The following is a 26,802-nucleotide window of genomic DNA, read 5'->3' as shown; positions in this document are numbered from 1 at the left end:
CCCGCGGGCTGCTCCACGGGGCGGGGGGACAGGAGTGTTTTCTCGCGCACAGGGGCCGCGCTCCCAAGCGCCCGTCCAGGTTCCGAGGCCTCCCCTGAGCCCAGGCGCGAAGTTGTCACGAAAGGCACAGTGTGAACAGGGCGGGCCGGGGCGCAGCCGGCGGAGGGGGCGCTCTGCTCTCCGGAGACCCTGCGGGTGGGGGCTGGGGCAGACCCGCCCCCAAGAGGCCGCCAGGACAGGGGGCGCATGCTGTGAAAAATAAGAAAGAAAAAGGCGAGCGGCTGCAGGGCGTAGGACCTTTGTCACTCGGGCTGCGATTCCGGGGCCGCTGCCCCAGAGCACAGGGGGCCTGGGGTCCAGGCCCCTGGAGACCGGCAGACCGCAGGGGTCCTCCAGGACAGCTCCCCCAAGGCTCCGCTCCCTGGCGCCTCTAGGAATCTACAACACAAAAAGAGAGAATCCCAGTTAGAGAGGAAGGCAGCAGGCCCCGCGCAGCCACTCCTGGGGCAACTGCGCGGCAGGCAGCGGGGGACAGGGACAGGGCTCGGGAACGCGGGTGACCCCAGCGGGGTACGGGGATGAGGAACTTTCACGGTTTTCTCTCCTGTCAGTCCCTCAGGCTAAGAGGGCAGAGGCAGCCCCCACCCCCAGGCAGCTTTCTAGTCAATCCACCTTTAAGAGAAAGAAAAATGCCACCAGCTTCCCCGGGCCCCTCCTCAGGACCCTCCCGGGCCTCTGGCCGGAAAATGTCAACTCTGGCGAGAGGCAGACGGGCGTCCCGGCCTGGCATCCCGGCCTGGCGGGCAATAAACAGTGAAAGTTCGTCATCCCGGACGGGCGGGGACCAGGGAGACAGACTCGTAGAGCCCGGGGTGCACACAGGGAGAGACAGAGGTGCCCTCGCTCCAGACAGGAAAGGGCGGAAGTTTTAAAAAGCATTGGCTAGAAAACCCCCAATTACTGAAGACGAGAGGTTAAAACTCGCATGACAGAAGAGTCATTTTCTTGGAAAGGTGAAAAATCATTTAAATGCACAACGCTGAGAAAAACATCACGTTTATTAGAGAGGCAGATACGAGGGTACAACTAAAAGATGCCAGACAGAGTCTTGTCTTTTAGGGTGAGAGAAGAGAGACAGAGTCTTGTTGGCCGCGTTCAAACAGACTTACTCAGAACCCAAGTGTCTACAATAAACTCAAGTGTGGAGCAGCCGTGGGGCCCCAGCTACCGGGTCCTTCCGGCCTCCCCAGCGGTTACAAAAACCCAAAGGTCATTAGGCAGCAGAATCACCCATAAAACAAACAGATAAAAGAGTAAAACGTTAAAAACAACGAATTCAAGTCATCCTTTTCGTTTTCAGTGGCAGCATAGACACGTGCACGGGCGCGGGAGGTGACAGACACTTCACGGAAGGCAGCTTCACACGACAAAGCCATCCAAGAAGACAGGCGCTCCGCCCGTCAACCATTTACACGCTAGTCTAAATGTTTTGGCAATTATGAAATAGTCACATCGTAGGCAACAAACACACATGCTTTGCGTACACACACACACACACACACACACACACACACACAGGCACACACACACACACACACAGTTGCTGGAAATAAAACAGCTGCTGTGAGTTCAGAGCACCCGGGAGCAGCACCCAGCCCACTCGGGTTCTTAACAAGGGGCGAGGAAGGGCTTCAACCTGCACACAACTGAGCCCCAAGTGCATCTCTGAGTAACAGGAGAAATCTCTGTAACCTGACAAAAGAGACTCCTTTTCTTTTAAGCCCTAACTCTTGGGAGACCTATTGCCCCTGCGTGGAGATTTCCTGAATCTTTGGCGTTGTTTGGTGCTCTCTGCTCACACGGCAGCGTGCGCCACAGGGGCCCAAGGCTGCAGATCCTCTGCTCAGCCGCGGTCCCTGGGTTCACCTGCTCGCGGCGCCGACACAGCTGAAGGTCATGGCCACAGCTGGGATCCCACAGGCAGCCCTGCCCCCAGCACGGAGCTATTTTGGGACTCCAATTTGCACGACTCCAAACAAACACACACTTCCTGGGCTGCCGTGGAATGCTCTGCAGGGTGGGTTTTCAGGAGGCCCACGCGCTCTGGCCCCCGAGGCCCTGAGCTGCTGGAGCGAGTGTTGGGCTTTCTCAGTCGCCCACGGTCTGGGAGCGGCGGGGCGTCTGGACACCTGAGGCCTCTGAGCCTGGGCTCATGCCTAAAGCTGTGAGGTGCCGCAGCTGCTGGAAAAGGCCCTTGACGCCGGGTCAGCTGACTAGCCCCAAGCCCTTAGGACAGAAACCAGCCCCCAGGAGCCGGGCCGGGCCGAGGGGCCGGGCGCTCCAGGTGGAATCATTCAAAAGGAATCTGAGCGATACTGAAAAGAGTCTGGCTGAGCAGCACTGGGCTCATGTTTTTCCTGCCCTGGGACGTGTCCGGTGGGCACTAGGGACGGGGTGTGGGGGTGTGTGCATGGATCGCGGGGCTCTCCGAGGCTCCCCGAGAACCTCCGTGATGGGACCAGGCTGTCACTGAGTAGCGGTCGCTAAATTCCGTGGTGGCAACTCTTAGGAATGAAAGCAACCTCTGTGCTTGCAGGAGCAGCGAGCTCCGTGGCAGCCGCCAGGCCCAGAGCCCCGGCCTCGAACATGGGCTCTCCGCGGCCTTCAGCCGGTGCGAAGTGCACACGCAGGGGCCGGGAGCTGGTCCACCGAAAAACAGGAAGGCCGCGGGGAATTCCAAGCCAAATAAGGGCCTCTGGGCCGGACGCCCTCATCCCCGCGCGGGCGGCTCTGGGTGTGCCCTCACGTGGGCCTGGAAGTGGGCACGGCGCCGCCTCCCCCTCGCAGCCAGGCCCAATTTAAAACCCCCAGGTGACCCCTAGCAGCGTGAAACTTGTTCATTCTGATTACAGTTAATTATGTAAATTAAGTGAGCATTTCTACAACAGCGTGCAGTGCACTCACACTGGGGCCTGAGCATGGCGATGACTGAAAAACCCCCCCAAGAGTGGCGGGTGGCATGGGTTCTGCAGGCCAGGCTGTGTGGGGGCCTCCATGCTCGGCGGCAATTTCTAGCCCCACCTGGGGAGGTGCGCGCTGAATGCAGCTGCACCGGCTGCAGCCCCCCCATCCCCACGCACTGCTCTTGTGTCAGCTTACAGCACCGGCCCGGCCCAGCAGCCCGCGCAGGGACAGCACCCCGTCCCGCTCGAAAATCACCGGGTGGTGGGCTGGCCCTCTCCCGACCCCCGTGGGTCGTTGGGGTGACGTCATAGGGTCTTCAGGGCGCCCTAACTGTGATCTTTACCAAGACAAGTCAAAGCACACCCTGGGGTCCCTTCCCTCCGGAAGGGGCAGCCGTCCTGGCTGACACCTCCGGGGGGGGGGTGTGCAAAAACCAGTACCCCCGCCTCGCCGGGCATCTGTCACCAAATCTAACAGTCTAAGGGGGCTGGTTTACGGCAGCTCCTGGCGTCAGGGAGCCCCGACGCCTTCTGCACCCCTAGGGCGTGCGTGCTCGTAAGGTCAGAAATATCAGAGCTAGAAGGTAACTTCTGCTTTTTGTCATCTCTGGCTGCTGCCAAAAGAACAAAGGTTTATCAGACTGCAAGGGACACAGTGGTGAATTGGCAGCTGGCAGCCTTCCAGAGAACATGTCATCAGCCAGTGAAACTTGATTACGGTCAAAAGCAGCCAAGAAAATGCAGGAGTCCACGTGCGCCCCGCCGGCCCAGGCCGCCCCGCGCTCCGTCCGGCCGGGCCAGGCGCTGCCCGTAGCAGTCACAGTGGTGGGGAGAAACAACTCCAAGGTTTTTTTAAAGTTGTATTAAATATAAGTCTTAGCACCTTTGGCATTTTTGTCCAAATAGACTTCGACGTACGAGGTGGGGACGTAGCCCTCCTCGTCTTCGCTCCTCCGGATGCGCGTCCACCCGTCTCCCTTGTCTTCCTCGATGACGTACAGCGTTTCTCCCTCCGCCACCGAGATGGTTCCTTCATTCTGACCTGAAAAGGCAGCAGCAGAACAGCTCAGGTTTTTGTCAAACCCAGGCCGGGAGCAGGCCGGAGGCGTGGCAGAGCCAGGGGTGAGGCGGGCCCAGCTCCGTGCCATTCACCCCCTGACCTCTCGGTGCCCATTTTGGCCTGAAATCTCCTTCCATGTGGAAGCTTCCAGGGCCTCATCTTTGGTAGATCAGGACATGCAGGGAACACGGGGTACTCGGGCTCGCTCTGGCCTCCCGCCGCCCCCCTCTACAGCCGCCACCTGCGGCCTCTCTTTCCTCCCGGCTGCATCACCTGCGCGGGACATCACGTGGACGCAAGAGGTGCTGGGGAGCCCGGGCGAGCACCCGTGGTTGCGGGCGCCGGTGGGCCGGGCGCGGGCCTGCAAATGCAGACACGTGGGCCGAGAAGCAGCAGATAAAAGGGGAGGTTCGCGGGGGCTGGGTTGCTGCCTCTCTGCCTGCGTCCAGGCCTCTGAGTCAGCACCAAGGGCGTGCTAGAGATACCGAAGGCTCCAAAATTCTCTTTTGCCTGCCGTGAACCTGCCCGGCCTGGGGGGCACAGCAGGACCCTTCTCTCTTCCGTCTCTCCTCTCCCTCCCAAGCGCCAAGTGGTTCCACAGGGGAATCTGGCTTCTCTCTTCTCTCTGGCATTTCTCTCCTGGCTTGAAAGTACCCGGCCTCTCTAAGCAATCCCCCACCTCGCCCCCGACTCTGGTTTGTCTGTGACTAAGGGCCCCGTTCTTCTGCCTGAAACCTGTCTCTACTTCGCGCGGCCCTGCACCCAAGGCAGCGTGGGTGAAATTGGGTTCGCGGCTTCTCCTCCCCAAAGAGCCCCCTCCTCCTTCCCCACTCGGTGGGCACCTCCACTGCCCCAGAAACGCAACTTCTGAACTCCTGTGTATCCTCGTCTCCTGGCCCCCGACTCCATCAGCCAGGAGCCGTGTCCATCAAGGTCCCCAGAATGTTTAAGAAAATTCCCCAAACAAGCCACCCCTGCTAAGACCTTGAAAGGCGCGAGCTACCTGTGGGGACCTGGGGGGTTGGGGGGGAGGGTGGTGGGCCGTGGGGTGCTGGCGGAGGGCAGTGGGCCATGGGGAACTGGGGCAGGTGGGCGGGCAGCGGGCTGGTTTGCCCGGGAAGTAAAGTCAGGGATGTTTATCCTGGCACTTTTTGGGGCACAACAAACAAGTCATTAAAGGCTCTGAAAAGTCCTAGTAAAACGAATCTGTAAGCTCCCCCACCCCGGGCCTTCCCAAGGCTTCCTGGCACCAATGGCCGCTTCCGAGCCTGGTGTAGCCACTCCGCTCGCGGCCGCCCCCAGCTCTTCAGGTCAGGAAGCATTTGCCTGCTTTCTGGCTGATCCTATACAATGGCAGCAAGCGTCCCAAGGCCGCGCTGACTCCGTGTTGGCCAAATAAAATCCAAGTGTTTCCAGCTGCCCCCATTGGAAACACACTCTCCAGCCTCCCATTCCACGGTTACCACGAACCCCAGCTGAGCTCCGGCCACAAACCCCAGGCTTCCCGCGCCCCTGCTGGGGCCTCTGGCACCCGCTGTGCAGAGCCTCTCTCAACGCCAAAGGGCGTGACCTCACTCCACAAAGCCCAGCACCCCGGGCTTTCACGGGCCACCCACAGGGCAACTACCCTCTGCTGGCTTCTCCCAGGGCCCACCCATCCCTGGCTCTCGCCCCCACCCCCAGGGGCCTTTCCGCGTGGGCCTGTGTCCACTCCAGGAATGGATGAAATCCTCACCATCCCCCCCCAGGAAAGCTCACTGGAAAGTGGTCAGAAACTCCGCGGACCCAAAGCCGACATGCCCAGCCCCGGCCCAGTAGCCAGGCCCTGAGCAGAGCCCCGGCCGGGTGGAGACGGGGCGCTACCTTCAAAGGTGTACAGCGCCTTGCAGGTGCCGATGGCCGGGAGCGGCTCCTCGTCGTCAAATTCGTCGTCGAAATCCGTGGCCAGCACCTTCACCTCGCTCTCCTGACTCTGCTCCTCCGTGTAACTGCCATCGGGGCTGCTCAAGACAGGAAAGCACGCGGCAACTATAGCGACCGCCCGGACCCCGGCCCGCCCCGCACCCGCCCAGCGCGGCCGCAGCGACGGTACCTCTCGCGGTCCTGCGCGCAGTTGGCCACCGCCGGCGGGTTCTGCGCCTCGTACATCCCGCTCTGCCGCCGGGCCTGGTCGCCGCGCGCCGGGAGCCGGCCCTCCACCTCCGCCAGCCAGGCCTGCGGAGCAAGCGGGGTGGCCTGAGCGCCCGGCCCCGGCGGGGCTCTCCGGGGCACCCAGTGGGTGCAGCAGGACCCCCGGGGTGTGTGTCCCGGGGTTTGCATCTGACGGGACCGTCCCCAGGGCGCTGCGCCCCTCTGCCCCCCTGGGGAGCGGAGGGGACAGGGAGAAAGAGCCTGTGAACACGCTCGGGCTTTGGGACAGCTGTGTGACTTGGGATAAGTGGCTTCTAGTGCTTTCTGGATCCCAAAAATCTAACCCCGAGGTCCCCCTGGGAAATCCGCGCTGCAGGGACGCTGGCTCCCTGAAAGCCAGATTTCCCGCTGCCGAGGGAGGGGCCTTTCTCCTCCGTCCTGAGGACACGTAGCCAGGAAATGAGAGCAGATAAGATTGTCTTCAGCTGCGTTGGAAATGGTGTAAAAAAGGCAAAAATAAAACTGACCAGAAAGGCCTTTGGAGGTTCTAAAAACTCAAGCCTAACTCGCTGGCGGTCTGGAAGGGCGGGGAGCGGAGCTGCTGGAGCCGTCGTCGCTGGAAATTCCCTACTGATCGACACGCTCAGTAATTTCTCATGACTCCGAGGCCTTAAATTGGGGGGCGGGGGGGGCAGAGAGAAGCCTTCTGTCTAATTCCGAGGCTTGCTCCAAAAACAAGCGTCACGTGTGTTTCCTCGTTCTTCACGCGAGTCCCGTGGGTTCCCTCTCACCTGCTCACGCCGACCCCGAAAAGCCCAAAGCCGTGTTCCCCCGATTTCTTAAATTGTGTCTGTGGTTCCCTGCGATGGCCGGACACCCCCACTGCGTCCTCCATCAGCAGGAGGCGAAGCCGACCCCGCACCCCAGATGCATAACATCAGCACTGAGCAAAGGCGACAGCGAAGCCGCGTCGGGGACGGCGAGCTCGGGACGCCCCTCAGTGGAGGGCCCGGCTGTTGTTGGGCCAGGGCGCCCCAAGGCCGGGCTCAGGCGGCCCCCACACCGCGGTTCGTACCTCGAACTTGCGGGCCTCCTGGCGCAGCTTGTCGATGCTGTGGCTGACCTCCGCGAGCTTGTGGTCCAGGCTCGCGGGGTCCCCCATCTGCGGGTTCTTTAAGTAAACATCTTTCATTTTCGTGATGGCCTCTCTGAAAGGAGAACGGGCAGGTCACGGAGGGCGCGGGCCGGGGGCCTCTCCTCCAACAGCCCCAAATGCAGAGTGGAAGGGGGTCGCTGTGTGGGGGCTGGAGGGGGAGGGACCCCCGTTTCCTCGAAGACGCTTCTAAGAACCCCTCCTCCGCCCGGGTCTGTGGAGCCAGAACCCAACATTGAAAATCCCGTTGTTTTCTGAAGGGAGCGCCCTGTTGTCTTCAGCACGAAACAGAAATTGATGCTGCCCGGCCCTGGGCCCCAAAAAACAGCAAAAACAAGCACCCCAGAGATCTCCCAACCTGCTGGCACCAAAGCAGACCTGACGCCGCCCTGGGGGTCCCGTACCCGAAGGCACAGCTCATCGCTTTGCAAGTTGTACCCCACACCACTTCCACTAGTAAACTGCACCCTCGGGGGCCTCGCTGACGGGGTGCAGAGCTCAAAGCTACAGACCCCAGACTCCACAGCCCCCGGAAACCAGACTTGGAAAGCCCACCCTCAGCTGCCTGAGGGGCATCCCTGGACTGGGGGGGCGGGTGCTGGGGGTTGGCCCAAGGGCCAGAGAGCTGAAGGAACGTGAACCCCAGCTTCAAGGGACTCCCAGCAGGGTGTGCGGAGTTAGACCAAAGGTCTGCTGGGAGGTGGGGGCAACTCTGAAGTGTCCCAGCACAAGGAAGTCTACACCCATGTGCAGCACAGACCAGCAAACCAGACCATCCTTTGGGGCGTGGGGGAGAGTCTAACTGAAAATGCTGACACGGCAGGAAGGGAATGGCCCTATGTCCTCACCTCCCCTGCCTGCGCCTGACATCGGAGCCCATCACTCCAACACCCCTCCCCGCCGAGTCCCCATCAGAACCCGCCATCCCCAGTACCCCCTGGCCCCTGGCGAGCTCGACCTCCTTTTACCTCCAGGGCCTGGACCACTTGCCAGTGTCCCGCCTGGTATTACTGAGCCTCTTCCCACCGCTGGAAGCTCCTGGCAGAAGCCCCAGGGCTCAAACTTCCTGTTCACTCGCTGGACCCCCCCAGTGCAGGTCTCCCCGCCCCTAACCCGCGGGCCTCGGACCATAACAGCAGATGCTCTGGAGGCGCCTGATAGATGCGTAAGTGTCCTTGCAACAAAGGCACGGCCACCGCTGCAGAGCGCCCCCCTCCACTTCACGGCTATGCTGCCAGCTACTGGCCCCCTTCTCAGCAAAGCTTTTCTCTCCATTCCCTACTTTTCTAAATTCTCAGTCGCTGAGAGGGTGGATTCTGGAGTCGGTCAGGCCTGTTCTCAGCCGGGAATCCTCCCAGGAGCTGGCCGGCCTGGGGCTCGTCAGTGCCTCCTGCAACTAATAGTGACGACGGTTCTTTTAGTGACGACCGTTCTTTGTCTTAGATTCCAACTGAATCCACCTGCCTCTCACTCACGGAGCTGCGTGATTTGGGAGGTACGACCTCGTGAAGTGTATTTCTAAGCCCAAATGAGAACAAAGTTAATAACAGGTGCTCCTCTTTTTCCTAAGTCGCAGCAGTGTTTATAGAGCAGCTTCCAGGAGTTACTCTGGCAGAGGTAAAGGAATGAAGAACTTCCCTTTCGCATGTCTGTAAGCTGGACTGTCTCACCAGCTTTGCGCCTTTGTCACATGGCCCGATGCTCACCCCAGGCTCCTTAGAACTAAACCCTACGCAGGACCACCACTCGCTCGGTCTGCAGGTGGATAATAAAAATCTCAGGTTTTCTATTAGAAAATGTCAAGTTCAAGTCTCAAGTCAGTGACTCACCAGTTCACTGACTGGGGAGCGATAAGGAGAGGGACAGAGGGTTTCCATCAGGATCACCAGCAAGTGTCTCCTGAGTGATGTCAAGGTAATACAGTTTGGCATGGGAAAGACAAATGTTTGCCTACCCACCCCCCCGCCCCATGTACACCAGCCCTACTATCTCTAGCATCAAATGTAGAAAACTGCTCAGAAAATCCAGGAGGGGTGGGGGCCGGTGCAGCCCCTTCTTAAGAGCAGCCAACTCGGCCTGGAAAGGCTGGTGGCGTGAATAACGCGCCGTGCTGGGCTTTACCTGCTGGCACCGCCACGCTCCCGATAACAGGCAAGAAGCTGTGAGAACCCAGAGGAAGGTCGAGTTCTACTACTCAAACAGAAAGGCAGGTACCTACTGGGCCCAAAGCTAGGATGTGGGACATGGGGAAGTCCTGCTACTTTTCTCTTCCTCCCTGCTACCTAAAAAGGACTCACCTGTACACTCACGACAGGCATTTTGTTTCCCCAAACCCCAAGTAAAACCTATTGTATTAGGCAGGCCTGACATCACCCAGCAGACCCCCGATGACAGTCACAACCCGCATTGGGCCATGATCGGATTTAGGACCCCCCGTCTTCCCAGAAGGAACCCGGATTTCGGTCCACTCTACCTTTGGTCCATCTCCTTTTGAATTTCTTTATTTAATTCATCGACTTTCTGCTGTAGCTTTTTCCTTCTCTGTTCCGGGGGGAGGTTGCTGAAATCCTCTGGCGACGCACCCTGCAGAGGCAAATATAAATGAGCCAGGGAGCCTGACGGTGCTCCTGGAGAAAGATACCCAAGAAAGCCTGCAGGGAGAGTCCCCCAGCACCAGGAGGATGAGGCGCCTGCTGCATTTCCACCAAGTAAACAAAGCTTTTCCCACGGCACCCAGCTGAGAGGCAACATCGGTGCATGCAAACAGCGAGTCCCACGGCCATTTCACAGGCCGTCTCTGCTGGCCACGCGCCCGCGGGAAGGCAGGGAGGAGAGAGGGCAGGAAACACCCGATTGGCCCAGGAGCACCCACTGGAGACTGAGCCCTCAAGGCCGTCAGTGCCTGAGGCAACGCGGAAGCTTAAGGAAGTTTTTCTCCATTTAAAACAGCCGAGATGCCTGGGCTGCTGTTCCCGGGGCTGCGCATTCCTTCCTGTGTCTCCACTCAGGCTGAGGCCAAGGGTTCCCATCCCCGGCCAGGGACTGATGGGAGTCGAGCTCCCCTGCTCCCTGAGGATCCCCTGTGTTCCCCCCGAAGAGCTTGGTCATTCCTTTTTGGTATCTTTAGGGTAATCTCAGAACACCCGGCCTAGGTCAGTCTCCCCCCGGCAGGAGACCTCGGCCGCTGTCAGTCCAGCTCAGTCCGTTGTGGCCTCCGATTCCCTCTCGGGGCAGGGCTAGCTTTCAGCGGTGCATGTGATGTAAGCTGAAAATGTCCAGGTTCCAGACGTTGCTTCCTTGTTAGAAAGTTCTGGTTCCTTGTGGTTGCTGGACGTTTTCACTCTGGTGGGGCTGATTTCATAAGGAGAGAGAAATCCAGGGCCAAGCCAGGGAGCCAGGGGAGAGATTTCACCTTAGAACGCAGTAAACAAGGGCAAGGCTGGCTGGGGGAGGCTGGGAAAGCTGGGACCCAGGTAACGTCAACCCAGAATCGAGGCCGAGGTGCCAAGCAGCGCCCGCGGGGCTGGTGACCCAAGTTCCGAGGCTGCTTCCAATAAAGCGAATTCCTCTGCAGCGTGAACCAGGCCGGGTTTCTCGTCCACAGACGACCGTGTTCTGATACTTGAAGCCTCCGCTGTGTTCCTCCACACACTCCTTTTCGTCACCGCCCGAAAGCTCACGCCTTTGTTCTTGGGCTCAGTGGACTTAGGACCCTCCACGGGCTTCCTAAGACGGAAGGCAGCCCTGCACGCAAATGTGCCCAGGGGACCATGGGCGTGAGTTTTTAAATTTAGGTTTTCACTAAAATGTCAATAGCCACACGTGGTGAGTGGCTCCCCTGCGGGGAGGGGGTCTGGCCTGTCCAGAGGGGCAGCGCTGTGGCAACAGCGGCAGAGAAATCTGTACGTAAAACACCCCGTACTTGTGATGCGCGGTCGGGCCCCAGCAACACAGCAAGTGAGGACGAAACACTAAATAAATGACTTCTCTTTGCTCAGTCAGGGCCAGCAGGTGGGGTCCCCTGTGTTTTTCTGCGTCATCAAAACCAATCTCAGGGACGATGCCTCCGACAACTTCTCGTTGCTGTGGGAGACTCAGGACAGCAGCTTCCTCTAGATCCAAAGAAACTCAAGGTTTCTGGAAAGTTCTTAAAAGGTCACTTCACCCCATTGTCTGCTGATGCTTCGATTCTATTAAACAATGCTCTGCCCTGTGATTCATTTTGCCTTGAGGGGATTATTTCTAGCTTTGAGTCAGAACAGACTTCCTGGAATGGCCCCCGGTGCAGGGACTGGCCATCCCGGTGGCACCAGGTATGGAGCAGGGAACACCAGAGATGGGAGCTGCTCTTCCAGGCGGGGACCAACACCCGATAGGAGTCGAGCACCTGCTCCCGAGCCCCCCATCCCGCCCCCCAGCACCAGCTACTTCTTGAGGCTTCACAAACCATCTTGTGCAACACTTGGTATTAGCTTCAAAACAACGGTATGATTCAGTACCGGCCGGTTCCGGGATCGTATGTTGAACAGAGAGCCTGTCTTATGCTACGCTGCTCGGCACCTCCGCCAAAAAGTTCAGGACAGAACCCCGAGTGTTCCCTGCGGCACCCACATGGCCTTCCTTCCAGCAGAAGCCCTTCACAGGACTCTTCATGGGATCTTCTCTCCCATCTAAGAAACGTTTAACTGTATAAAATATTCTCTAGGGCTGGGTCCGTTGCCAAAAATACTGAGTTGGGCTGAAAAGATGAATGTGCACGTGTCGATACTCAGAGGAGTGTTTCCCTGAAATATTCCCCGTCACCCCCACAGTGCACGTGGTACTGACCTTACTCCCGGCTGAATTGTCTGTTTACCCCTGCAGATCATTCCAGAATATTCTCAGCCGGCGTGTGGGAGAATACTACGTAGCTTACGCATATTTGAAGTACAGTTACGGGTTACAAGGTTAAGAGTTTCTTTTAATAAATATGCTGATTAGTTTGTTTACTAGGGCTAGACAATTAAGGAGAAACTAAGACATACTAAGGAAATACTTTTAGAAAGGCTTAGGAGGCTATTTTCGCTAACATCACCTTGTGCGTTCTCAAATCAGCTTGGCACAAGGCGCCGCGTGTTTCAGTGGCACCTTCAGGATGGTTTCGATTCTCGCCTGATTTGAGGCTGGCATCCTTCTGGCAAGCCCCCCAGGGATTTCCATCACCCTTTAGACTCCTGGGAAGGAGCAGCTCCCAATTATTCAATTTACCTTTATTCAAAATGCAGGCCCCGATATTTCATATTTAGGATCATATTTAAATAAAGCGTATCATCCTCTTAAGGCTCCCGTAATTAAAGAAAACCAAAGCATGGGTTAAGAGTTAATTTTCTTAGCTCTTGAGGAACATTAAGATCACCGCTGAGATTCGGGACCTTTGCACCCCCGAGGGCAGATGAAGAAACACCCATGAAAGCAGCGAAGGGGCAGGCAAGTCCAGGGAGCTCAGAGACACACCACACACAGCACCCACAAACACACACCAGAGGCCTCCGCAGGCCCGGGACATGCAGGGGGAGTTGTGCTTACCAGCTTGAGAGAAAGCTTCGCGTAAAATGCCAGGGGAGGAGAGAAGGGGAGAGAAACAGAAACACATCAGAAGAGCAGCGACTCGCAGTCCCCGCTATAACATAACACAGACGTTCACCTGCCGCTCGCGAACTGGCGGTAGCGGGTCTGTGCGGAAGCTCACACGGGGGGCTGGACCCTACCGAACCCCTCTTTAGCTGCCATGTTGCCAGAGCAAACATTCAAATGGCGGGGGGCCCTGGTTTGCAGTTCTGGGTCAGCTACATCAGCCTAGAAGCACTGAACTAACACGACTTTGCAGTCGTGACAGATAATGATTATAAAAGACAAGGAATCCTGCCGGCTTTTGGTCACTGCATTTCTCCTGGAATGTTCTGGGCAGCCTAAAAGAGTCTGAAAGGCAATTACTTCCACGACGTACAAGCAATCCTTTTAGCTGAAAAAATCGAATCTATTCGAACTCTGGCATTTCCTAAATGTGAAGACAAACTGGCAAAGGGGTGTGTGGGCGACCAGGATGGAAGTGGAGGCTCTGTTCTGAGCCTCCCAGGGCGGCACAGTGTGGGGAGTTCCCAGGAGTGGCTGCTCTGAAAGTTACTGTAGGAGATGATCGCCGTCAAGGAGCGCACGGGGTGTTCCTTGCTGCGGCTTTTTGGCTAATAATGAGCAGGGCCCTGCACCCTGCGGGGGCTGGAGAGGAGCGTGCGTCTAGCAATCAGGTGGACCCAAAACTGATGACAAGGCAGCGCCAAGTGGGGAACAAAGGGAAACATCTGGTTCTTCAAACTAGCAGGTGAGACCGACGGCTGTGTAGCGGGGTTTTGAGGGGACAATGTGCGTTTCCTTGGCTGGCGGCCATCGGTAGTGCAGGTGCTGGTAATAGGGTCCAAAAAATGTAGGGGACAGAGCCCTGCCATGAGGAGAGGGTGTTCAAAATCCTTCACCACAGTTAAATAAAATCTTCCCCTACAGGTTAACTCAGTCGGCGCCTCTTTGTGAAGGGGCAGTAAGCTTGTAAAGAAAATGTCCCAAGGAGGGAAGAAGAGTTTTAAGGGAAGAAGCAGCAAAACACAAAACTTTGGGGGGCCCAGGAGTGGCAGGTGGGTGGAGGTCCGGGGCAGCGGGGGCTCCTCGGCCCTCCTGCGAGCTTCCGCACAGACCCCTTCGTGGCGCGGGGCTGCTCAGAGACGACACTGACGGTGCGAGCAGAGCCTGGCAAGCCTGCCCTCCAAAGCACTGTCCTCGGCAAGTCTCCTTGCGCTTTTCTCAGCGCCGCTAACACAGAGAACCGAGTCTGAACTCGGCACGCTGTCTGCTCTGTCCCTCCCTGAGCGACGCCTGGTCTTCCCTCGGCGTCCCTGACGCGGAGTCCTGACTACTCGCGCGGCTGACGCCCGCTTCATCCTGAAAACCAGTCGCTCGGATGGAGCGCCAGTCCCCGTGGAAACGGGGAACGCCGAGTTCTGGGCTCTGGGGTGACAGCGATGGGTCACGGTGGGAGGCGCCATCCCAGCATCGGGGGCGCTTCCCAACCAACACAGACTGGTGTCCGGCCCTGAGGGGTCAGGCCAGCCAGCTGCAGCATGAAGGGCGAGACGCCTGGGCACCTGCCGGGAGAGCTCGCGCACACTTGGGGACCGCAAAGCCGTCAGTGGCAGGCGACAGTTATGGGGTCGGGGAGCCACACGTGTCAATAACACATGAGGGGCACAGAGCCGGCGGGGCCATGTGTTATTGGGCCGTCACAGGTACTAACCTCAGTACAAGAAAGGGGACAGGGGACATAAACACATTGGGAGGCCCGGGAGGCGCCCGGGAGGCATTTTCCCGCTCCCTGACCTGGCTCGTGCTTTATCCATTCTGTTTCTCCCAGTTCAAGCCTCCCCGGGGCCGTGGGTCACCGACAGGGTGTGTGGCCGAGTCCCTGGGCAGCCGCCTGCGAGGTCGTCTGCCCGCGGCCAGCCCCACGGCTGCGTTTTAGGGGTGAGATTTAGACTCAGACACCTCGGTGATATACAATCACTGAAATATGGGGGTGCTGGGGACACCAAGCGCAGCTCAGTGGCACTTGGAGGAGTTCACTATTGCTGGAAACCTGGGTTCCGTTTTCCAAGCACATTTTCTGAAGGAAGGAGCCCGTGGCCGGGTGCGTATCCCACAGGCTCTCCTGTGTCCGGGTGTCTCAATTGAGAATTTCATTTTGCGGTGGCGGGGGGCGGGGGGGAGCCTACAGGGTCTGGGTCCCCAGTCTTGGCGCTGGCAGCGGGTTAGTGCCTGTGTCGTGACTGAACGACCTGGCCGCGGCAGGGAAACTTACAACATAGTCCCTAGCTTCAAAAGCATACGTGGGCTTCCCTATTGTCCTCTTCATGAGTTCTTTGTGAAAACAGAAAGAGTGAGTCTGCCAACAATCGGGAGGAGAACAAGGTGAGATAAATAAAATGAAAGGAACCGTAAGATTGTAACAGCTGACAACGGAAAGGATTTTCAACAGCTTTTGCTCACAGACCGTGGCATCTTCCCACAGAATTAATTCCAGAACGCGGCCGCGGCCTCTTTCTGACGAGAACAGAACCGCCTCGTCTCCCTGGGCGCGTGTAGACGCAGCGAGGACTAGGGAGGCCGGGAGAGCCAACCCGGCCTTAGAGGTTCAGCGAAACCAAATTTCCTTACCAATGTCAGTGATTGACAACAAAAAAAATCAGTTGACAACAACCAAATCAGTTTAGCTAAGACATGCGTGCACTAGACCACACGCTCTGAGAACACAGACAAACCGTGAGAACTGGATCTGAAAACAGCAAAACATGATCGATTAAAAGACATTGAAATGAGATTTGTTATCCTCTCGGGATACGTTCCCCTCTTTGGCACAATCGTCTAAAAGTTAAAAAGTAGAATATAAGCAAATAGCACAAAACCCAGGCGTGGGGCCTCCAGCCACGCACCTCCCAGCTGTCACTGGTTCAAGAGCCATTTCATTCCCCCAAACTCCTCATTTTACTTCTGTGATGCATTTCCTTTCTCTTCCTTCCTGCACTGGTCTCTCTCTCCGCCCCCCCCCCCCTTTTTACAGGACTGCTGTTTCCTGAAGAAAAGGCTAGCAAATGGGACCGTGCCCATCAACAGGTGACGGGACTTTTTCACCCTTAGGACATTATTGAAGCAGTCATTTGCTGAGCTCCATTAGAGGAGTAAGAAATAAGGTTCATTTTGCTAATTATAGTTAAAAAAAATGGTCTTTATCATCAAAACATCCTTTGTTTAAAAGGATCTTACATCTCTTCTCTCCTTTTCCTTACCCTTACTGATAGCAGACACTCGCTGGTCTTGGGCTAAACACTTAGAGGCCATGAGACACGTATGCAGAAACTGCAATTAGCAGATGGGGGTGACGCTGCGAGAATGGAATAAACCCACCAACACGCTGGGCATAATCATGAATAGTTAACATCCTCCACGCTGAGCTTCCAGAAGCCAGCACAGAGACATTTATCATGAGTGTAAACGAGAGCTCGTAAAGGTGTCGGAGCGGCAGGGGAGGGTTCACTGCCTACCGTTAATCTAACACTTCATGGCTCAGCCAGAACACCCTGTCCTGTGTGGGGCCTTCTCCAATGAAGTCGAGAGGATGGACCATTTCAAAGCTGGCAGGGGTGGGGTGGGGGTGCTAGGAAGAGCCCCATGCCCATCCCCCCCGCTCCACAGCCATCCTCTGCCTTCTGATAGCGGCTCTCATGACGCCTTTAGGAAATTAAATTTCTACTTCTTGACCTGACGTGCTGGGTAAATTTAAAATGAGATCATTCCACCAGCTGTATTCTGAGGGTTTATGCAAAGAACACAGCTTATAAAGGAAGGGCAGGGCGGGGTTGCTCCTTATCTAAACTAACAACTGAGTTATCTATCCTTTGTCTATGTTCTTTCTTATCTAAACTAACAACTGAGCTATCTATTCTGTGTCTACGTTCTTTCTTACAGAGGGAGGGGAAGGTGAAATCAAGAACACACCCACTTGAAGGCCTACAACACCCTCCAGACAGGCGAGGCCTCGGGGCCTGTCACCACCCTGCACGCTGGCTGGCTCTGCTGACGTATTCTGTGTTCATTATGAAAAATATTTTGGGACAGTTTAGTCTAAACTGGCCGCTCAGGTGTTCTCAGGAAGCTGCCCAGGACTATTCCTGTTTTTCTCAGCCAGACTGGTACCTACTTTGGGTTGCTGGAGAAATTCCAGAAGCCTGCGACGTAAGCACGGGCGCTGGGATTTGAGTGCAAACCCAAGGCCGCTATCACCCAGGAGGGAGGCAGCCAGAGCCTGCAGGCCAGGGGCAGGCCTGGCTTTGCTGCTTCCTGACTTCATATTTTTCAGCCTCAATTTTCTTATCAATAAAATAAGGAAATCCTAACAGTCCTCAGGCCTCCCAGGGTGGTCGAAAGAAAGGAAATGAGCACAGAACAGGCCCCCTGCGAGTGTCGGCCCTTATTAGTTCACCCTTTCAGATAGACGCTGCTGAAGCCTCCAGGCAGCAGATCTTGTGTCGACCTCTCACAAACGCTCTCCCATAGCTAAGGGAACCGCTGTGACTCGCCACGTTTCCCTTCCAGCCCCGGGCACAGCTGAGGGTCCCCCTCACACACGCTGCCAGTGATGATGAAGCAAATATTTCCTGTCTACACAGCAACTTCCAATTCCTCATCTCCTATGTCACTAGCTGTAGAAATGGAATCGAAGTTTCTCTCTGAGATTTTTTGGGGTCACTTCAAGGTATAATATTTATGAATTCCATGTTCCCAAGGGAAGTGGAGAAAAGTCCTTTCAAATTGTCTTAGAGACAAAAGGACTGGGGCCCGGCTCCCTTCTCTTTCCTTCTGCCCATCCTGCCTCCTCTTCCTCCTCGCTGGTCACCTTCCCAGCTAGCAAGAATCCCGGGCTCTGACTGTTTCATCTTAGGGGAAACACCCTGGGTTCATTCGCAAGCAAAGTAGGTTTTGCCAAACATGCGACGCAGCGCGGACGAGACAGGACTCGGCAGCAGGACTTACCCCACGCTTTAGGCTCCTGAAGCAGTGGATTTTGGGTTTGGAGGTCATGAACTCGTTGAAGCGATGGGAGAGGGGTTCCTTTTGCTGCTTGGGAGACTGGGGGCCGTTGGGAACAGCAGAGGGTGAGGCAGAGGCAGGGGGAGGAGGGGGGGGCTGATGGGGGGATGTTAAAAGGAACATAAGCTGTGTGTAAGAGATGGTGCAGTGACAGAGTAAAAAATCAGAGACGAGAAAATAAGACACAAAACGAAAATAAGCATCAAATAATATTTGAAATCCAAAGCAAGTAAAACACAAACAATTAAATATTTAGGCCATGGTCCAACAGAAAGCGTGGAGGAGATGGTCGATGAGGATGGGGTGAGAGGAAGCCTCTTAGTAGGTCAGGCGGCACCAGGAAAGCAAGAAACACTCCACAAGCTCATGCAGATTTCCCCATGCAAACTACCCGTTACTTCCTCGAAACCCGGGTAAGCCAGAGGGGTCAGTACTTCTAAACCACCTGAACTGACAGAGCTCGATGGGACCAAAAAGGAAAGCCCTCAGCGCTAAGGTTGTGGAAACAGCAGGACAGTCTCTACAATTAAATATTAAATGATTCTGAGGTTAAAGCGTTACGGTTGCCTCGATCCCATTCTACGCCCGGGTTAATTCCATCATGCACGGGGTGGGGGGCAGGCTACAGAGAGAAAATGGAAAAATGTGGATGGAGACACATGTTAACATGAATTCGAAACCAAGTTATCAGCCGGGGAGACCATTTCAACCAGCGAGGCAGATAAAACGTGACAGAAACGCCAAAGGAAACAGCCGCTCCCCCGCGTCCAGGGCACGGGTCGAGGACGTCGGGGGGGGACAGGCGAGAGGCACAGCAGCCGAGGTCAGTAACCGTTAGCGGGTGACACGGGACGGGTGAGTAGGCACCGGAAATCAGACTAGAGGCCATGGCCTAGGCCCGCCACCGGAGAGAAATAGTTTCCCAAGGAAAGAGCACACTAGCTGTTTTACTTTTTTTGCATTCTGAAACTACACGTTTAACATCTTTTTTTAAAAGACTAAACGATAAAGTCCAAATGTCTGCACTTTGCCAAATTCCTTTCACGCAGTTCAACCATCAGTACCTTATTTTTTTTGATGAACGGCCATAGCTTTCCTTTGGATTTGCCGCCGAACTTGAGCTCCGATTTGCCTTCTCCTCTGGAATTCGAGAGGCTGTTCTCAGACACCGTGCGTTTCATCGACTGGGTATAATCCTCAAACTCAATGTCACCGGGAGGCTCGAACCCCGACTTATAGGCCTCGATGACCAGTTGGGAATCCTGCAATGACACAAGTGCATTCAAATGCAGGCCACGAGTGACTGGCACCCTGAAAGAATTCTAAGAAAGCTTCCTTAAGTTAGAACAATTTTCCCCAGATTTTTTTATCATTAGAAAGGATAAGTATAATTCGTAAAACACAAGCATGATATGTCTGGTTGAGGTTTGAAGAACCTTCCCATAACTGGTTCTCTAGTTAGAAAAACATTAGATTAAGAATGAATCTGTGAAAAGCCGGAAAATAGGCCAATATTATGTAACTCCCTTGAAAAGTACAGCCACACAAAAATCTCCGTTGGGCCTCCCTGGTGGCGCAGGGGTTAAGTCTCAGCGCTACCAAGCTATCGCCAGCCACTCTGGCATGAGTTTGAGCAACATGAGTTCGCTCCTGGGCCAGGGAGCTACCCACATGGCGCAGCAGACCTCTCCTGTCTCCCCGCTGCTCCCCTCAGCAGTGGGTTTCAGTGGATCCACCTGTTCTGTTCCCCACTCTGTCTCTGGTGAGTCCTCTCACCTCCACCCACACTTCTGGCCTGCACCCCAGTTCTTGTATGCATAAATTAAAAAAAAATCTTAAAAAAAATCATCTGGCTCCTGCCAGCAGCTCTGGAAGCCACAGGGCAAACAGTCAAAAGGAAGAGGACAGTCTCCTGTCGTGCCTGGCTCACTGTGGTTCGAGTGACGTGACTACATGCTTTCCTGTGAGTGCCCTCAGCCTTCCCTCCACGAGAAGGCAAGCGCGCTGCTCCTTTCCCTCCTCTGTGTTCCCAGAACCCGGATGCTGCCTGGGGAAACTGTGTAAAAACCTCAACTTGGTGTGCAGTGGCCGAATGGCAACTCCGGTGTGCTGCTGCTGGGGTCCAGGGCCAACATGGTGGGATGCAGAGTCAGGTGGTAGAGCCAAATACAAAAGGGAATCACAACCAGTGTCAGGTGGACGGACAGATGGGTAGATGGATGGATGGACAGATGATGGATAGATAGATACAGAAGATAGATGGGTGACAGACAGATGGATAGACAGACAGACTGGTATATAAAAACACAGGTGATTTGTAACCACATACTAACTCAATGCACAAAAGCTACCAGGGTAAACAATTTGGAATGTTTTCCACTTAACAAGAGCCCACATTTTCTTTTCTTTTCTTTTTTTTTTTTAAAGATTTATTTATTTATTTATTTATTTATACAAGCACTGGGTACAGTCAGAAGCACGGGAGGGTGAGAGAATCCACCAGAGCCAGAGCGGGGAGCAGAACAGGCAGAGTGACGAAGCACACTGCTGAGGGGAGCAGCGGGCAGCAGGAGAGGTCTGCGCGCCATGTGGGACCCTCGCCCAGCGGCCAGGGATCGAACTAGCGCTGCAGAGCTGCGGGCAGCTTTGCAACCCAGCACTCAACTGCTGCGCCACCGGGGAGGCCCAGGAGCCCACATTTTCATCTGCTATCACTTAATGTGCATTTTGCCACAGTCTCCAGTCCTCCCAATACTCCATCACCCTTTCTTCTTGGTAAGAACCCCGACTTTAAGTGGGGCACGTGAGCACCCAGGTAAAGGCTTCACTCTCCAGCCTCCTGAACAGCAGTGGGGGGGGGCCCTGTTTAAGCTGGAACCTCCAGGGTCCCCACGATGGAGGAGTCTTAGGGGCGGCATGGGCCCTTCCGCATGGCCTGGGGTTCAGGGGCCCAGAGGGGCTTCCAGGTCTCATGTCAAGGCTGTGAACTGGGAGGAGCTGGGTCCTATTGGACCCTCAGCCTGGAGACATGGTTCACATGGGAAAGGTCAGCTTCATGGGAGACACTCGGCTGCCGCACAGACGAGGCCCACGAGGCGGTTCCTGGCCACCAGGCGGCCGCCTGCTCTTGGGGACAGCGGATGTGAGCTCAGACACCTCATAGAAACAGACCAGTCTGGCGTTTAAGTGGCCGTGCAGCTTGAAAACTGCAGGCAGTGGCGAGGGGCGTCCGGCTGGCTGGGGAGAGGGTGTGGGAGCAGGGGCTTCACCCTATCTCACAGAGTGACAGTAAATCGCCCCTCCAGGCTTCGCTGGCACTTTGTGCCCCACCGTCCTACTTGATTTTTTCCCAGTGTGCTCATGTTCTGCTGCTCTGAGGAATGTGCTCCTTGACTTTGCCGTCGCTCCAGAGCAGGGCCTACCTGGCGGTGCAGGAAAGCTTATGCAGGGGCAAGCAATAAAAAGGACAGGGCGGGCCTAAGGGGAGAGCAGGGCCCTGGGGCACGGCCAGGCGTGGCCTCTCTGGGCGGACGACTCTCTCCGGTGGCTCTGGGAGGACGATCGACAGGGACTGAACCAAATGAGTGTCCAGGGACCACTCACCAACAAGGGGATAAACACACACTCCGCTTCCTCCACGTGAAATCCGTGGGACGAAACAGCCACAACCAGGCAGGAATAAAACAGACACCATGACATGAAAACTGCAATAAAACACCTACGACCAAGGCAGCAAGCTCGTAATTACCTTTGCCAAGAACCGATTCTGCAATGGCAAAGACACTGGAAAAACGTTCAACACATAGCGAGGAAGTTTGGGAAGAGGACAGGAAGCAAAGAAGGAGGAGCTGACCAGACTCAGAAAGCCGAGCTGGGATTCTCGAAGAAGAGAGCAAAACGGAATATACTCTCATTCGGCGAAGGAGGTGAGGAAGGCCCCAGGCCGGTGCCGTGGGGGGCTCTTCCAGGCAAGGTTGTTTGGCGTTTTCAAGGAAAACCAATATGGTGTGAGAAATGGTCGGTTCTGATTGGCGTCCGAAGCTGAAGCCCGCAGGGCTGGCTGATAAGCTGACGCAGACATGGGGGGAAAGGGAGGTTCCAGGGAGACTGAGATCTGAGCCCCTGGAAAGACGGGAACGCTGTGCCGGGGACAGTGAAGACACCCTGCCAGGGAGGGGCGGGAGCTCCATTTCGGATGTGCTGAGCTGGAGGGACATCTCCGGTCCGCGTGGACGGGACACTCGGCCCGCCCTGAGCAGGGAGGCGGCAGGCGGGAGGGTGAAGGGATGCGCAGGACAGAGAGAGGCTGAATGCTCTGCGGTGCGCAGACAAGAGGAAAGAGCTCAGCCGTGGGGTGCCCCCAAAGGCCCGCGGGAAAGGACCAAGTGGAGGAGCCGAGGCCAGCGGGAGGGACAGAGCAGCAATTTTCCGAGAATCTAGTGAAGGAGCAGGAGGAGGGTGGCCAGGTGGGCGCCAAGCTGCCCCAGCCCCTAAGACGCGGAAGCAGAACAGCCCCTCTGACGTGCAACACAGCGTCGCGGGTGAACAGCAGCCACCTGTGATACAGCAGAAAAGGAGGCGCCACCAAGGGAGGCTCAGCCGACAGATCCAGGGCTCACGCCGCCCCGAGCAAACGGTAAAGGGAAACCGTCATTCAGACAGAATCTTTTTGAAAGTGAAATTTTAAGGAATGAAAATTCTGGGCTGCTCACCTAAGGGACTAAAATCGGGCTTCCAAGATTGCAGCCAAGGCCAGAGTCACTGACGCTGAAAGGAGCCTTGGGGGTGGGGAGGCGCCGCATAGGGAGGCCCCCCTCTGAAGCTTGACTGTAAACCTCACTGTTACTATTGCCCTCTGGAAAGGCCTCTCCTCACATTCAGTTCTGCAGATTAATATGTGTGTGTCAGACAAAAAGCCCAAGCCGGGAGTCCATGAACTCTGTCAGAGAAACAGGCTTCCAGGATGGGAACCCGGGGGGATGGTCCCGGCCCCACAGCAGCAGCCTACTCTGCTCCCAAGGGACATTCGGGACCAGGGGCCCCCAGGGGGCAGGTGCTTCTCCACCACCCACAGGCCCCGAGGTCAAGGCTCGCCTGGCCCCAAGGCTGACAGTGCCCTGAGGAACCGGGTCCTGTCTGAGAAGCCCCTTGGCTAATGGACACGAGAACGTCCAGTTCTGTGCGTCACTCGCGTGCGATCCCTGCCAGAGGAGCTGGGAGCTGAATGGAAACACCCAGCGCCGAGCTAAAAAACTAACTTAGTGCTCGTGGCCCTACACACAGCCAGACAATGGCATGAGGCCGCCCTGGAGAACTCCAGTCTCCGGCATCAAGAGCCAACAGGCGATGCTTACGTTTTTCTGGTCAATCGACTCAGCGGCCTTGACGATGCCGTCCAAGCACTTCCCCAGGATCGGGGTCACCTGCCGGTCGACCTCGGCATACGTCTTCATGGACTCTCCGATCCGCACGATCCTCCGCTCCTCCATCTCTTGTATTTTCTGCAGGGTTCGAGTTTGCATGTAATTAGTTCAGGGAGCTGTGTCTAGACAGCTTGGTTACCCCTAGAGGAGGGTCAGGCAGGAGGCAGGCCTCATAGCAGGCAGAGGCGGCAAATCTGCCATGTCTTTTGTGCTGCCACTTTAGCCAGCTTTATACTTTTCAGGGGTCGTTAGGGGGCCCAGATGTGCCCCTCCCACCACCCCCTGTGCCCAGGAACGTTCTCCCTCTTCAATCTGCCAGTTCACCTTCACCAAACGCTTAGTCCTCAGGCAACCACCTCAGCCCAACAAGGGCTGACACGGCCTGTGTGCCCCTTCACAGGTGGAGGTTCTCCTTGGCAGCAGGCGTAGACGCCAAGGGGCAAATATTTATTATTTTTCTATAAATGAACTTGAATTTCTTAGCGATTCCTCGAGTGGGAGAACACACCTATGTATTTTTTTCTGATTCCATTCTTGACAGCACAAAGCAGTCAAAAGGAAAACTATCCAGAGGGGGGAAAAACTCATTTTTCAAACCCTGGGAATGCTGCTGTGGGACCGCTGCTCGGAGCCTAACGTTAACTTGGCATTTTGGAAAGCAAAGTGGACCCTTGAGCCAGAATGTCCACCTGAGAGCGGGTCCTGAGGCTGGAGAGCCTGGTGGTGGGTGCCAGGCCTGGGCACTGCAGAGGCGACTGACTCAGCTTGAGGTTATGCCATATTTCAGCTTATAGTGAGGAGGTGCTTGATCCGGGTGCTTTAGAAAATCCTCTCAGAGGAAACTTAGGATTATAGGAGTAGACTCGAGGTCCACGAGCCACGATTCCCCAGCAACGTGCTTCTGAAGCAGCGGCGCCTCCCTTACCTGGAAGATGCTGGGAATGTGCGTGTAGTAATATTCGTGCTGCTCATGGTTGAATTTCTGAAGAATGGACGAGTAATCGGCTTTGCTGTCCTCTGCCATCTGGTGACGGAGCTGAGCTTGCTGTCGTGCCTTTGGACAAAAATAAAAAAGAGAGGATGCCCTTGTGTTCACACGTGATAAAACTCTAGGACTGTAAGCTGAACGGGGCTAGGGGCCAGATCACCCTGAAACAAGGTGTACAGCGCAGGTGCTACTTTTAAAAAAATCACATAGAATTTTCATTTTCTCTTAAGGATGTGCATCCCCATTTGTCACAGTCCACACCATTCTCTATTGTCTTAGGCTGGCATTGTTTCGTAGTTTCTCACAAGAGCCACCATTCTCTATTGTCTGCCTTTGGCCCAATTCACATACTTGTTACTTGGAAGGCCCCTGCGCAACCACTACTCGTGTGTGTGTGTGTGTGTGTGTGTGTGTGTGTGTGTGTGTGTGTGTGTTATGTATTGTACATTATAGACATGTGGGAGAATTTGCAAATGTTTTTCACCAGTTCTCCATGGGGTCCCTGAACTAACAAGGCATATGGACCACTGATCTAAGGGAGTGTTCTAGAATTTTCCACTACGTTTACTTTTTGCTGTACACCTTGAAGCAGCAGCAAGCACAGAGCCTTCTTTGTGGTTTGGATGGTGTGTAAGTGTTGCTTTGTGGTTTGTTGCCATGCCTTCCTCCTAAATACACAATCATAAAGTTCATGTATTTGTTCTAATTCATATTTTGGTTAATCCCACACCCAAAAGAAAGAAACAAAAAGCAAAAATATCTGTAAACTCTGAAGTCGTCCACAAACTGGGGAGTGTCCCCAGGGCCGCCCCACCTTCCATTCATCTGGCACTTCGGATGAAAACACCTCAGGCATCTCAACGCCACCTGAGGCCCACCTGGCACAGCTACCCCCTGCCAGATGACGAGATGGCTCGTCCTGTGGGTGACTTGGCAAACGTACGAACAGAGCCAAAAACAACAGGAAAAGGGCTTTGTTCCAATATAACCAAGGCAACTTTTTGCTTGTTCACTTGTTTGTGTTGCGTTAAACCACAAAGACACAAACGGCCAAATGTGGACCCAGGGTGGGGGGCGCCCTGGCCCCTGGTGCGGCCGGCCCAGCATCTCTGAGCCTCGCTGGCTTCCTGCCTCTGGGGAGGCGTCACCTGGCTTTCACTTCCTCGACCCGCCTGGCCCCACTGCGTGCTGAAGGCCCCAGGCAGGGCGTGGGGCGGCTTCCTCTATCTTCTTCCCCATTCACACATAAACACTTCCCACATGAGGCGACAGCGTCGACGTGTGCGGCTGTCACACCCAGGGTTTGGTCTCATAGGCCTGTAGGTGCCTCGAGTTCATTCTACCCACGGCTCTCCTTCAGTGATCTGAGCTGCCACCTTCTTCCCCTTCGGGGCGCCTGGCAGCTCCCTCCCCGACCATATGCTCTGGTTTCCGCTTCTGCTGTGTTCACTGGTGAGTGTTAATCTAGTCCCCAAAAGGTGAAGTCCCAGCCACCCTCAAAATCCCCAGGCCCTGCCCGACAGCCACCCTGCTCCATGGCATGCAGCTGCCACCCACCTGCGCTCCATCTGTGCCCACGACACCGAGCCCCTCCCCTCCTCCAGCCACCCGCAGGTGGAGCGTGCGTGGCATAAAACAACACAAACAAGGACATTCCCAGCTAGACCTCGATTTCTAAGATGTTCTGTATTTTATCACAGACCGTGCTCAGACAGGCCGATAAAAATCCAAGGGAGAGCGGGCTTCGGCTCCCGAGAAGAGGAGGAACAAGTACCGGGCGGCGATTTCCCTTATTTATGTTGGAGAAATGAGTCGATGTTGGTGGATTTTTAAAATAGCTCAAGTTCTACCTAAACAGACCAATTACAATTAGCGAAATTGAAATGGTAATCAAAAACCTCCCCAAAAACAAAAGCCCAGGACCTGATGGATTTACAAATGAATTCTACCAAACATTCAGAGACGAATTAGTGCCTATCCTTCACAAACTCTTCCAAAAAATTGAGAAGGAAGGGACAATACCAAACACGTTCTATGAAGCCAACATTACACTAATACCAAAACCGAACAAGGACAACACTAAAAAGGAAAACTACAGGCCAATCTCCCTAATGAACACTGATGCAAAAATCCTCAATAAAATTTTAGCCATCAGAATCCAACAATGTATCCATAAGATAATTCACCACGACCAAGTAGGATTCATTCCAGGGACACAAGGATGGTTTAACATCTGAAAATCAATCAACGTTATCCAACACATCAACAAAAAGAAATATAAAAACCATATGATAATATCAATAGATGCTGAGAAAGCTTTCGACAAAGTGCAACACCCATTCATGATAAAAGCCCTTGAAATTCTGGGGATACAAGGAACATACCTCAACATCATAAAGGCCATCTATGACAAGCCA

The 26,802-nt window shown here is 55.3% G+C and overlaps 1 protein-coding gene across 10 annotated transcripts in view; it reads right to left on the bottom strand.

Moving 5' to 3' along the window:
* Window positions 1-26,802, bottom strand: part of FNBP1 (formin binding protein 1) — a 117,611-nt gene continuing 90,809 nt past the window's right edge. Inside the window, exons 7-17 of one of the 10 annotated variants that reach the window (XM_054688674.1) lie at window positions 24,323-24,451; window positions 23,329-23,475; window positions 19,039-19,236; window positions 17,918-18,100; window positions 12,872-12,886; window positions 9,780-9,889; window positions 7,229-7,361; window positions 6,116-6,237; window positions 5,887-6,026; window positions 3,847-4,005; window positions 1-438 (exon numbers count right to left, since the gene is read on the bottom strand). In XM_054688674.1, the coding sequence (XP_054544649.1) occupies window positions 431-438; window positions 3,847-4,005; window positions 5,887-6,026; window positions 6,116-6,237; window positions 7,229-7,361; window positions 9,780-9,889; window positions 12,872-12,886; window positions 17,918-18,100; window positions 19,039-19,236; window positions 23,329-23,475; window positions 24,323-24,451 (1,344 nt within the window). In that variant the 3' untranslated portion in view covers window positions 1-430. Of the gene's footprint in view, window positions 439-588; window positions 4,006-5,886; window positions 6,027-6,115; window positions 6,238-7,228; window positions 7,362-9,779; window positions 9,890-12,871; window positions 12,887-17,917; window positions 18,101-19,038; window positions 19,237-23,328; window positions 23,476-24,322; window positions 24,452-26,802 lie in introns of those variants that run through there. The other 9 variants (XM_054688679.1, XM_037494313.2, XM_054688677.1 and 6 more) reach the window with 9 other exon arrangements.

Source organism: Talpa occidentalis, unplaced genomic scaffold, assembly GCF_014898055.3.
Source record: "Talpa occidentalis isolate TD23 unplaced genomic scaffold, MPIMG_talOcc4v2.1 talOcc4.7, whole genome shotgun sequence".
Taxonomy (NCBI): domain Eukaryota; kingdom Metazoa; phylum Chordata; class Mammalia; order Eulipotyphla; family Talpidae; genus Talpa; species Talpa occidentalis.
Note: the sequence above shows the minus strand (reverse complement) of the source record. Positions and strands in the feature narration are given on the sequence as shown.